This window comes from Canis lupus, chromosome 27 (genome assembly GCF_003254725.2).
Source record: "Canis lupus dingo isolate Sandy chromosome 27, ASM325472v2, whole genome shotgun sequence".
Lineage (NCBI taxonomy): Eukaryota > Metazoa > Chordata > Mammalia > Carnivora > Canidae > Canis > Canis lupus.
The window spans coordinates 22,128,059-22,141,755 of record NC_064269.1 but is presented as its reverse complement, the minus strand read 5'-3'; the positions used below and the strand labels follow the sequence as shown (position 1 = coordinate 22,141,755).

At 33.8% G+C, this 13,697-nt stretch overlaps 1 protein-coding gene across 8 annotated transcripts in view; it reads right to left on the bottom strand.

The window, feature by feature from the left end:
- The window catches only part of LMNTD1 (lamin tail domain containing 1), a 49,909-nt gene extending 36,455 nt beyond the window's left edge, over positions 1 to 13,454 (bottom strand). The window contains exons 1-4 of one of the 8 annotated variants that reach the window (XM_025455416.3): positions 13,213 to 13,454; positions 13,018 to 13,136; positions 9,744 to 9,970; positions 6,846 to 7,044 (exon numbers count right to left, since the gene is read on the bottom strand). In XM_025455416.3, the coding sequence (XP_025311201.3) occupies positions 6,846 to 7,044; positions 9,744 to 9,970; positions 13,018 to 13,106 (515 nt within the window). In that variant the 5' untranslated portion in view covers positions 13,107 to 13,136; positions 13,213 to 13,454. The other 7 variants (XM_025455421.3, XM_025455415.3, XM_025455420.3 and 4 more) reach the window with 7 other exon arrangements.
- Between the last annotated feature and the right edge of the window lie 243 nt (positions 13,455 to 13,697).

Below are 13,697 nucleotides of genomic sequence, written 5' to 3'. Positions count from 1 at the left end.
ATTCCTGAAGAAAGTTTTACGCCAAGGCACATCATAATCAAATCTCCCAAAAGCGGCAAGAAAAACGATTAATCACATACAAGGAAACTACTACCATAACACTATAGGTGTGTGGGGTAAAAGTGTAGAATTTTTGTATTGAATTGAACTGAAGTAATTATGAAATTAAAATAGAAAGAGCTACAAGAAGATTTATATAAGCATTATGATAACCACAAAACCCCTATAAACTACAGAAATTTATCAAATAACAAAACAATAAGAGAGGAAACAGGAACAAAGGAACTACAAAAACAAAGCAATTAACAAAATGGCAATAGTAAGTTTTTATCTATTGATAGTGATTTTAAATGTAAATAGGTTAAATTCTCTAATCAAAAGGCATAAAGTGGCTGAATAGATTTAAAAAACTCCAATATCCAGCAATGTACTGTTTACAAGAGACTCACTTTAGACATACTTAAATTGAAAGAAAAGAGATGGAAAATGATATTTCATGCAAATGCTAACCAAAATAAAGCAGAGGTAGCTATACTTATATTGGACAAAATGACTTTAAGTAACAAACTTTTATTAAAGACAAAGAGGTAATTATATAATGATAGAAGGGCCAATTCAACAGGTAGACATAATAATTGTAAATATTTATGCACCCAACATCAGAGCACCTAAATATATAAAACAAATATTGACAGAGGTAAAGGAAAAAATGACAACAATACAATAATATGAAACTTTATGACTATACTTTAAATAACAGACAGAATATTGAGGGCAGAAAATCAATAAGGAAACAGCTGACTTGAACAACTCAATAGACCAAATGGATATGTCTGTTATATAGCCACTCGATGGTGGCATTCTTCTCAAGCACACACAGAACATTCTCCAAGATCGATCACACATTAGGTCACAAAACAAGGCAATTTAAGATTAAAATCATTCCAAGTATCTTCTCAAACTACAGTGGAATGAAACTAGAAATCAATAACAGAAAAGAGGAAAATTCATGAACACATGGAAGCTAACAATGCATTGTTGTATCACCTTTGGGTAAAAGAGGAAATAAGAAGGGAATTTTAAAAATAACTGAGATGAATGAAAACAAAAATACAACTTACTCAAACTTATGGGGGCACAGCAAAAGCAGTATAGGAGGGAAATTTATAACATTAAATACCTATATTAAAAAAGAATAAAAATCTCAATTAAAATGCCTAATTTTACAATTCAAGGAAGTATAAAAATGAGAACAAACTAGCCCTAAAATAGAAAAAAAGATATAATAAAGATTAGAGCAGGAACAAACAAAATAGAGAATAGAAGAACAATATAAAATTTAATGAAACTAAAAGTTTTTAAAAATATAAACTAAATTGACAAACCCTTAGCTAGACTAAAGAAAAAAAGAAGGTTCAAATGAAAAATGTCAGAAATGAAAGAGGTAACAATTACAATAGATGATACAGAGATAAAAAAAGGACTATAATGGACTATTATGGACAAATATGCAAATAATTGGATAACCTAGAAGAAATGGACAAATTCCTAGAAACATACAAAGGCTACAAAGACTGAACCAAGAAGAAATAGGAAGTCTGAACAGACCAGTAACAAACAAGGAGTTTGAATCAATAATCAAGAACATTCCAACAACAACAATGAACACTTGGGACCAGATGGCTTCAAGGATGAATTCTTTGAAACATTTAAAAAAGAACTAATACAAATCCTTCTTAAAATCTTCCAGAAAATAGAAAATGAGAGAACCCTTCCAAACTCACTTTATGAGGCCAGCATTAGTCTGACTCCAAGGGCAGAAAAGACAAAACAAGACAAAACAAAAGCCACAAGAAAATAGGCCAGTATGCCTCAAGAACGTATTTGCAAAAAACCTCAATAAAATACTAGCAAATCAATTCAACAGCATACTATAAGGATCATACACCATGACCAAGTGGGATTTATGTCTGGGATGAAGGAGGTTCAACATATGAGAAATCAATGTGACATATCCCATTAACACAATGAGAGACAAAAACCACATGATTGCATTTTCTTTATCAGATGCAGAAAAAGCATTTGACAAAATTCATATTCTTTCATGTTAAAACTCTAAACAAAATAGGTAAAGAAGAAACATACCTCAGTATAATAAACACCATATATGAAAAATCCACAGGTAACATAATAATCAATGGGGAAAAACTGAAAGCTTTTCCAGGATCCAGAACAAGGTAAGGATGTTTATTCTCACTATTGCTATTCAATGTAGTCCTGGAAGCCCAAGCCAGAACAATCAGGAAAGGAAAAAAGTGCTTAAATCAGAAGAGAAGTAAATAATTGCTATTTGCAGACGACATGATCATATATGTAGGAAATCCTAAAGACACCACAAAAAGCTGTTAGAATAAATTATTAAAATTGTACACTACAGAATCAACATACAAAAATCAGTGGAATTTCTGTACACTAATAATAAACTGACCAAAACAGATATTAACAATCCCACTTATATTAGCAATAAAAAGAATAAAATATCCACACACTTAACCAAAGAAGTGAAAGACTTGCGCATTGAAATTATTGTACACTACAATATCGAAAACTTGTACACTATAAAATATTGATGAAGGAAATTTAAAAGGCCAAATAAGTGGCAAGACAATCCATGTGCATGAATTGGAAGAACTAACATTGATAAAATTCTCATACTACCCAAAGCAATCTACAGACTCAATGTAATCTCTATCAAAATACCAATGACTTTTTTTTTTACAGAGGTTGAAAAAACAATCTCAAAATTCATATGGAACCACAAATATCCCAAATAGACAAAGTAATCTTGAGCAAGAAGAACAAAGCTGAAGGTATCCCACTTCCTTAAATAATATCAAGAGCGAAAGTAATTAAAACAGTATGGTCAATGGAAGATTACTCAGCCATTAGAAACGACCAATACCCACCATTTGTTTTGACGGGGATGGAACTTGAGGGTGTTATGCTGAGTGAAGTAAGTCCATCAGAGAAGGACAACATTATATGGTTTCACTCATACGGGGAATATAAAAAATAGTGAAAGAGATTATAGGGGAAAGGAGAGAAAATGAGTGGGAAAAATCAGAGAGGGTGACAGAACATGACAGACTCCTAACTCTGGGAAATGAACAAAGGGTAGTGGAAGGGGAGGTGGGTGGGGGGATGGGTGACTGGGTGACTGGCACTGTGGGGGGCACTTGATGGGATGAGCACTGGGTGTTATACTATATGTTAGCAAATCGAACTCCAATAAAAATATATTAAAAAACCAGTATGGTACTGGCATAAAAATAGACATATAGACCAATGGAACAGACTAGAAAACCCCTAAACAAACCCATACATAAAAATTATGGTCAACTGATGAAGATCAGAACAAGAATGGCCAAACCACACTTATGGAAAGAGTAATAGTGAATATTGGAAGAGTGACATCCACATGTAAAAGAATGAAATTGGACCCTTATGTCACAGCATATACAAAAATTAACTCAAAATGGGATAAGGCTTAAATACAAGACTCAAAACCATTAAACTCATAGGAAAGAAAGAGGGAAAAATCGTCTTGATATTGGTCTTTTTTTTTTTAATTTTTATTTATTTATGATAGTCACAGAGAGAGAGAGAGAGAGAGAGAGAGGCAGAGACACAGGCAGAGGGAGAAGCAGGCTCCATGCACCGGGAGCCCGATGTGGGATTTAGATCCCGGGTCTCCAGGATAGCGCCCTGGGCCAAAGGCAGGCGCCAAACCAATGCGCCACCCAGGGATCCCTTGATATTGGTCTTGATAATTTCTTAGATATGACACCAAAAGCACAAGCAACAAAAGAATATATAAATAGGGAGTTTCCATTAAACTAAAAAGCTTCTGCAGAGCAAAAGAAATGCTTAGCAAAATGAAAAGGCAATATATAGAATAAGAAAAATATTTGCAAACTATATATCTGATGAGGGTTAATAGCCAAAATATAAGGAATTCATACATCTCAACAACACAAAAGCAAATAACCTGATTAAAAAATGGGCAAAGTACTTCAATAGAAACTTTTAAAAAGAAATTCAAATGTTTAACAGGCATGTGAAAAGGTGCTCAACATCACAAATTGCCAGAGAAATGAAATAAAAATCATAATGAAATATTACCTCATACTTGTTAGAGTGGCTATTATCAAAAAGAAAATTTAAGTGCTGGTGAGGATGTGGATAAAATGGAACCCATGTACTGTTGGTGGGAATATAAATTAATAAGGTCATTATGGAAAACATATGGAGGTTCCTAAAAAATTAAAAAAATAACTACCACATGATCCAGCAATCCCACTTATGGGTATATATCCAAATCAAATGCAATAAAGATTAGGGAGTGGTGTCTGCACTCTCATGTTCATTGCAGTATTATTCATAAAAGTCAAGATATGGAAACAGTCTAAATGTCCTCAATAGGTGAATGGATATAGAAAATGTCACACACACATACACACACACACACATACGCTGAAATATATAAAAAAAGTAAAATAAAGGAAATCCTGACTTCAACATGGATTTTGACAACATGGATGTATGACAACATGGGTGGAGTTAGGTTGCTGACCAGTATCAGCAACAAGAAATGTGACAACACTACTAAAAGGATAATAAGGGAATATTATGAATAAGTTTATGATAATAAATCTGACAACTTAGATGAAATAGACAAATTGTTTGAAAGACACAAACTATCCAAGAAGAAATGGATAACTGGAATATCCTGATATCTAGTTTCAAGAAATAAAATTTGTAGGTAAAAACCTTCCCACAAACTCCAGGCCCAGAATGCTTCACTGGTGAAATCTATAAACTATTGAGGAAAAAAGTTGCTTCTACACAAACTCAGGTAGAAAATGAAAGAGGAGGCAATATATTCCAACTCATTCTATATCAAAGCATACAAAGACATTATAGGAGAAGAAAACTACAGATCAATTCTCTTCACAAACATAGATATAAAATTTTGAAATAAAATTTTAGCCAATAAAGTCAATAATATATAAAAAGAATAAGTATTATGATCAAAAGAAGTTTATTTTAAGAGTGTAGGGTTGCTTTAACATTGAGAAAGAAAAACTATATGATCATCTCAGTAGATGTATAAAAAGCATCTGACAAAAATCAACATTCATCTATAATATTTATTGCCACAATTAAACATTCTGAATCATGATCCTGTTACTCCTTTGTTTGAAACTTTCCCATTGCTTCCCATTGCCCATTATGAGAATAAATTTCCTCAGCTTGGTGTTCAAGGCTCACTGTGATCACCTCTTAACCTTGGCCCCTACCACTCTGTTACAACAATTGATGCACTGCTCAGTGTGGCAATGCTATAAAATGCCTTCTACCTACCTGACCTACCTGATACTACCTTTTTCTGCCTCCTTCACTTTGTTTATGTGCTCTTTTGCTCTAGGCTGGTGCTTCTTAACTTTGTGCACTAGAATTGCCATGTAATTAGAAAAAGTAGTTTGTTCAATTCTATCACTTAGAAATTCTGACTCAAAGAGTCTGGGGTAGAGTCAGGACATTAAAAACTTCTCAGTGGATTCAGTTATGTAGGTATGGTTGAGAACTACTAATCTAGAATGTTCTCATAGACTCCAAATAAGCATACTCAAAATTTACTTATCTTTCCAAGATAATTCTAATTAACAACCCATTCACAAAATCTTCCTAGATCATCCTCTGCTGGGCGAAAGTTCTCTAAATGCTTTGATAATTTATTTGCCTCTCTCAATCTTTGTATCTGTCTGCAGGTCTTTCCTGATCTGAGTAAAAGTTCTTAAAGCGATATTCCCAACTCCTTTTATAAATTTTTGTCCGAAATAAGCCACCATTCTTAACATGGTAGTTAGATATTGAATGAATAATTTGATGAAGTCTTTTTAGATGGTTGAGGGAACATTTAGTTATTCACTACAGTTGAATGGTAATAGTGGTTGATTTTAGGAAATCCGACCTAAGAGGAAAACAGTTTCCTTTATGTCTGACTTTCAAACATAGCTAATAACTTCTTTTAGCCCTCTCATACCCTCTGTCGATATGTGTTTATTTCTAATAATTCACAACTCAATCTGTTGTTAAAGCAACAAGAAAAGTGGGGTTAGGTAAATATATAGGTGAGTCAGCTCTTTATTTTAGCTCCAATGTCACCTTTTTCCTGATGAATTCTTTTTGCCATAGATACCAACAACCATAAAAATGGATCAATGAGTAAGTCCACCTTTTTCTTCCTATCTTGAAGTCAAGAGTCTAGTAGAAAAAAAAATCCATCTGAAAGGGGCAGCCCCAGTGGCTCAGCAGTTTAGCACCACCTTTGGCCCAGGGTGTGATCCTGGAGACTAGGGATAGAGTCCCACGTCGGGCTCCCTGCATGGAGTCTGTTCTCCCTCTGCCTGTGTCTCTGCCTCTCTCTCTCTCTCTCTCTCTCTCTCTCGTATGTGCCTCTCATGAATAAATAAATAAAATCTTTTAAAAAATCCATCTGAATGATGTGCCAATAATAAAAAATAGAGTTGACTTTATCTGCAGGTATTATGTAGTGCTGGTTTCTCTGGCATATTTAAAAAAATGGCATTCTTTGTTTGGTTCTCTAGAAAATTACATTAGTTTCTTATCATTGCTCAGAACATAAAACAGTCATATTTCAATAAACTGCTTAGGGTTTTAGATGAAATCATGGGTGTAACATCAGATTAGAACTTTCCTACCGAAATAAAGTAGCTCCTATCCCAATAGAAGATATTAAATAATTCAAATAGAATATGTACCTGGATCTAGACTGTCCCACTTCTTCAAGAATCATAGAAAAGTGCTTCCAGGCTTTCTCAGCATGGAATGAAGGTGTAAAAAGTTTCTTTGAATCACCAAACAAAGATAGGAAATAATCTTCTCCTTCCCCAGTTACAGGTGTGTCAGGAGCAAAGACTGGCAGAGCCTGTTTCTTTGTCATTATGAAGCTGTTGACTCCTTTCAAAGAAACCAAAGAGGAAAGCAACAGAGAGAAGTAAATAAAAGGACATTAAAAGAACCCAAAGCCGGTATCTTTATCCTTTCTTCTACAAAATTTATTCTTTATACGTTTTACTGTCACTGTCAAACTCAATAAGGATAATTAAAAGCTACAAGCCAAAGTCTATGAAATAACTATCAAGTGACTATTTTTAGTGACACAATTCCTAGAGATTATTTCAGTTATCTTAAATTATCAATAATATCATTAGCATAATGACTATTATTTAACTGATTATTTAGTTGTACTAGATGCATCATAGGTTTTCAAGGAGGTAAAACATTTGAGTCTTTCAAATTTGGATATGTTACATATAAATACAACTTTATTTCATTTCATATTAACTATCCTCCCCAATTACTATCCATAAATTAAAGCCTCAAATGAAATATTCCAACCAATAACTAGTAATTTTGCCAGGTAAAGACTCAAATTTCCTCTAATCAACTAAAATAGCTTATTAGAAAGATAGAATAATGCTTAATCAGACTTTAGTATCCTCTTGGAAATTGGCTCTTTTAAAATAATCACTACTATGATTTAAATGCAAAATAGTTCTTATAATTTTGCATGGAAAGAAGCAGGCTAGATATATCTAATGATGTGTCTGCAAAGAGAGAGTAACACTACAGAGAGAGACCATGATGAAGTGGATAGAACAATATGTCCTGGATTTGGACAGAACTGCAATTGTATCCCAGCTCTGCCATTTAATAAGCCAAGTGATTTAAACTTTCTAATTCTCCATTTTCCTGAAGATAAAGTAATACTACCTTGTGTAAGGCAATGTGAGGATTGAAGAAAGTGTAGATAACTGTCTAGTACAATGTCTAGTTTTTAACAAGTATTCATAAGTGACAACAATTATTGTATTTCAGGGGCTTTGGCTAATGTGATTCTGTTTCCAAAATCATCAAAGGATTAAGACAATCTAGAGTTCACTTTATATTCTTGTATCTTTAACAAAACCAAAGCAAGGTGAAAAATTGAAAGGAATAAACACATAGTTCCTAAGGCCGACTCCTCAGAGTATTTTGTCTAGAAGAAATGTTTGGAATTAAATTAGTTTATTCCCAGTAACTTGAGTGTTTACTTAATCCTTAAATTCCTTTGGGGAAGGAGATTATATAGTATCCTTTTCAATGGCTCATCTTGAGGGATAAAAAACTTTGTATTCTAAAAAGGAAAGAGATATTAATTTTAGCCCTGGTTATTATGTCACCTAGAGGAAAAGATGGAAAGGAACCAAATGCAACAAGTTTCAGTGGACCCAGGCATCTATCTACAGAACCTGAATCTATAGTAACTGAAGAAGACTATATCCCAGCTCAGCTCTCATCTTGCAAGGGGAAACCACTATTTTTTGTTTTTTCCCTAAGAGCTTGCATAGTTTAATCCAAATATAGGACATATACCATGGTGATACAGGGATAAAGAAAGAAAAATTTCCCTCCCTAGATGTAAAGTTGGCATTTTCATTTTTAAATATATAGATTTTGGTCATTGCAAAAGGTCAGTGTGATCTTAGGAGGTTTCTTTAAAAAGTGCATTTTAGGCATACAAACAATGAAGCATAGGGAATAATGGCAGTAGATAAAAATCCTACATAACACTGTGTGAAAAGTTTAGGAAAATGCCAGAAACAAAATGAAATATAGATAAGCAGCAGCCAGGTTAAACGTCTACAGAATAACAGAGGAAAATAGAAACATCATGTAGTCACGGGTATGTTTGTGCTACCAGTTTTGAAACTTGCTGACTGGAAATCTAAATACAGACCCCAAATCTAGCCTATTCATTGTGAAAGTACTTACAGAGATATTCATATTCACAACTAATATTTATTAAGTACTTACTATGTGCTAGGTGATTTCCATAAATATCTTATTTAATCCTTAGGCAAGCCCTATGAAGGTGATATTTTAATCCTTATTTTCCACTTGCGGGTAATGGGACTCAGAGATACCTAACCTAATATCTCACAGTGTAGGAAGCAGAAATATAGTCTGGACCTAGGTCCCCTGTTTCCAAGACCATGATTTTTTTCAGTAAACCATGATAACATACCCTAGAAGTTTCCTAATATTGTAAGGAACAAACACACTGTTGACTATTGCTAAATGCATTGTTTACCCTGTTGGCAACTGTCAAAACCTAACTTTTTCCTGTTGTAGTACTGTTTTCATTTTCTTCTCCAAATTCATTATTGTTTTCATATCTCTCCACCATTTTCTTACCATTTATTTTGCTTCTTTCTGTTATCTGTCTTTTCCTTGCTTAAACCATAAGTCTACTAATGGCACAAATATACAAGATATTGCCTTAATCTCTCTGGTGTGTTCAGAGGAAGGGGATTAATACTATACATAGAATTTTTATCTAGCAATTCTAGACCATCAAAGCCATCAATCCATGAACCATCATGACAATTCAAGATATTTTAAACATGAGGATGATACATTTGGCCACATCCATTTATAGGACCTGAATATGACTCAGTGTTAGAGTCAATGGTGAGCATAGTCAAGTTACTCTGCATATAACACTAGGAAACCCATGTTATTGGAAGTGATTTTGACTTCTAAACATATAAAGAATCTATTGAACTATGTGCTTTAGAAACAGTCTTAAAAAATTTGGTATATGTTTTGCTTACCCAAGCTGTTTTCTGATCTGGAATGGCCCACCAATGTAGTTCTAGGAGTCTTCTGTCCAGCTGTGGAAACAGTTATTCTACTAAACTGAGGGCTAGACAGATTGTAACTGAGAGGCATTTCATAGGATAATGACCGTGAGAGTGGCAGTGTTGTATCTGAATCTGTTGTCAGAAGAAAATGTACTAAAGATCGCTCTGTCATTAGGAGACTATGTGGGTCTTCTCTTCTGTGTACAAAAATTAGTATAATAAACAAAGTGAGAAAGTAAAAATGAATATATATGAACATAAGAATCATGAACTGTGATTATTACTCAGAGTTCTGCTTTTCAAAGGTATTATGTATCTACCTAAGCATAAGAACATCTTATATAGTTGTAGTTTTAATAATGTAAATAGGACACTTTTGTGTCAAGACATATTTTTATTTAGTTTTTTATCTAAAAATTAGTCTATTGGGGGAAGCTGAGTGGCCCAATCGGTTAAGCCCGCCTTCGGCTCAAGTCATGATATTGGGCTCCCTGCTCAAAGTAAGTGTGCTTCTACCTCCCCCTCTGTGCTCTGTCGTGCTCTCTCAAGTAAATAAATAAAATCTTTAATAAAAACTTAAGTAAATAAAAATCAGTTAATTGCTACTATAAATGATTTTGAAAAGTGCAAAAGTAGAGAGAAGAAAACGAAAGTCACCAAAATGCTACCAACCAAAAATTTTTCCATTTCATTCTAGGCCTTTTAATGTATTTTTTACCTCAAAACTGAGACTCTAGAAACTATTTGTATCCCACTTTTATTACTTATTATATCATATTTTCCTTTCTATTAACTAAAAAAGGACTATAATTCCTGTTTAATATATCATTGTTTAGCGAACCTTCTCCCTTTAATTCTTGCTGCTTAACTAATTTTCCTATATTTATAAAAATTCTAGAGTTAATGTCTACTTTCAAATATACTCTGAAAATTAATTACTTTGAATACAGTATACATGTGTACATGTATGTATGTGTGTGTAATCATGTGTATATGTATGCTGAGGGGAATACAGAAAAGGGAGAAGACAGACTTAATTTCCAGGTATTATTTTGATAAGTAAATTTTACTATGAACAAAGGTTTTTATTTCTTTTTTAAAAAAATATAAAAGCATTTGTTAACTAGTGTGCTTTTAAGCAAACCCTCTAAACTTACCACACAATTCTTTTACAAGTAAAACAATATTCCTATGGCATGGTTCATGAAAAGGTTTATGACAACTCCATTTTATTAGTCACATTGATATTCGTTCATTCAAAGCAATCTGTGTATATTTGTGTATGAGTGTGTGTGTGTGTGTGTACAATCTGTGTGTGCTTAATACTTGAATTGTGAACAAAATTGTGGGGTCCAAAATCCTTTGGCTTTTTGAAAAACTGGATAAGTGGCCAGCTCATGTATCCCCTTACTGGGGGACACTTAGCTATCCTCTGTAAATCAAGAGCTCAGTATCTTGCCTCCACAGATTGTCTCTATTTTGATTCTTTATTTTACAGAGTTCCCGGAAAGTTATTTTAGTAAGTCTTCTGTTTTGTTTTTGTTTTTATTTTCCAAATGTTTCCATAAGGGAGGAAGGGCCTAAAGTTTCCTAATCTGTCAAAGTGACGTCAATCTTAATCTCTTTGTTTACTAAGAGGTACATATAATCATTTTGTTCTACAATTTGTAAGTTCATTCATCAGAAATACTATATCTGGAGAGCTTTGTACTCAAAACCAGACTTCTCTAAATGTACCTCTCAGAGTGTAGATAACTCAGGCAATTTAAAACAAAAACAATTAAATGGCATTGGCTTTGAAAATTGTACTACTAGCCCAGTACAAATTAAGCTTGAGCATTTGCCATTCTGCTGACACCTCAAGCATTCATTTTTGTCAGAAATGCTCTAACCCATGAAGATACACTCTTGAGTAGGATGTGGTGAGTTGTGGGAAGGAGACTAAGAGTTAGATTGTCAAATTACAATATTTTATCTCTGTCCAACCCAAGACAGGATCATATGACACAATTTCTGACGCTGGCTAGCATAAGCAGGAAAAGTACTTTTCTCTTTCAAAGTTCCTTACATCTGGCTTTCATTACAAACTGGCTATGTCTTTTCAGCATGTTCATTTTATAAGCTCCAAAGTTTATTCTTCCTCCAGTAAAACAATAGCATTTCCAAATAATTTAATTCCACTGAATACTCCTAATAAGTCTCTACAAATGTTGTGATTAAAGAAACCTGGCTTAGGGCGACAAAGTGTTCTTATTTTTATAGTTGAATAAGAAGTTTCTAATGGCTGCACACACTTTTGGAAGAGATAAAACATTTCAGGAAGAGATACACGTGATATAGCCCATTGTCTAAACCTTGCACTCATCATCCTGTTAGACTCCTTTTGGAAGATGAGATATTTGGCCTAGTGCTGAGTTAGCTTGTCCTCATCATATCAAACTTTCCAATCCCCTTCTTAGCATTTTGTTCCCTCTGTAATTGATTAGCATTACACCAGAGGTAGTTATAAAAGTTCAATTCCCAAATTTCAATGTTATTTTGGGAGATGCTACATTGGTAATACTGACAACAATCATTTCTCAGATGACCTCTAAGAACAAATATTTTAAAAATGAACTTGAAATGAACAGTAAACACAGGACATATAGGTGCAAAATAACATTAGCTTTAAATTGGGTATATTCTATACTTGAGGTCATTTAAAAAAAAAACACTGGAAAACCCATGCTAATGCTTTTATTTATTTTTTAATGCTTTTATTGATAGAATAATTTACTGTAGTAGTAAAAACGTAGAGACTTACTTTTTTGTTTTTGTTTTTTTTCTGTTTTGTTTTTCTTTTTCTTTATTGGGGGTGAGGGTAGTGGTAGGTAGTGGTAGTTTTTATCTAGTATCTTCGCAGGGCATTTCCAAAATCAAAATTCTCTAGCAATTCTTTGTTCCCAAGGTTAGTAAAGGAGTTCTAAAGAAATTATCTGCCAATTACCCTAACATGTTAGATATAAGTTCATGTCTTGTATGATAGAGATCTATGCAGGTGAGTTTTTGTATTACTCAAGAGCTGAATTTTAAAAACAGTGGTTGGGGAAATAGTTGTATGTTGTAGTTAATTAATTTTAGAAAATGTGTGGAATCAGTTCTAGTTACAACTACTTCATAAGATGTTTGGAACAAGAGGTCAAGTACTCCATCATTATCCTCTAAATCTCAGATCCTTCTCTCCTCTCATTTGTGCCATTCTTACTGTGCTTGATTCTCCATTTTATCTTCCTGCTCATGGAGTTCGCTCTGCAGGGCCACTGAAGTTTTCTGGCTGGCTTGCATGTCTTTCATCTTGGCTAGAAGAAAAGTCTCTTTTCTTTCCTGGGGAAACAAATCATGATACTAGGAATAAATTCAGTTGAAGTTCAAAGAGGATTTTCTTTTTAAGTGATCTTACCTGTTAATCTAACTACCTCAAAGTATCTGCCAGATTTAATAGTCTATTTCCCAAGCTGGTGCCAGAACCAGGCTTCTAATGTGAATATGTAAGTACTGACATAACCAATACTGGTATTGGCTAAGCATATTATGCAAATCAAGGCAAAGGCATGTAGCATTCACTGGAAGCAGCTCATGAGGCAGAGCTGCAACCCAGCAAAGCTATCTTTATGACCATAACCTTCACATTTGGTCAATACTGCCTGTTAGAGCATTGTGAGGTAATGTCGCCATAGTTACAAAGTTCCAGTCTCTGAGCAATTATGTTGATGCTATATCCACTTTGCTGTTTGCAGACACTAAATAGGGTAATATGCTTTTAGGAGAACCATATCTCTCACCAGACAAATTTTGCCACCAAAATATTCAATATCCTATTTTGGATTTCTGAGGGTCAAGGCTAGTATATAAACACTAGGAGCATTAGTCACTGGTTTTAATTGT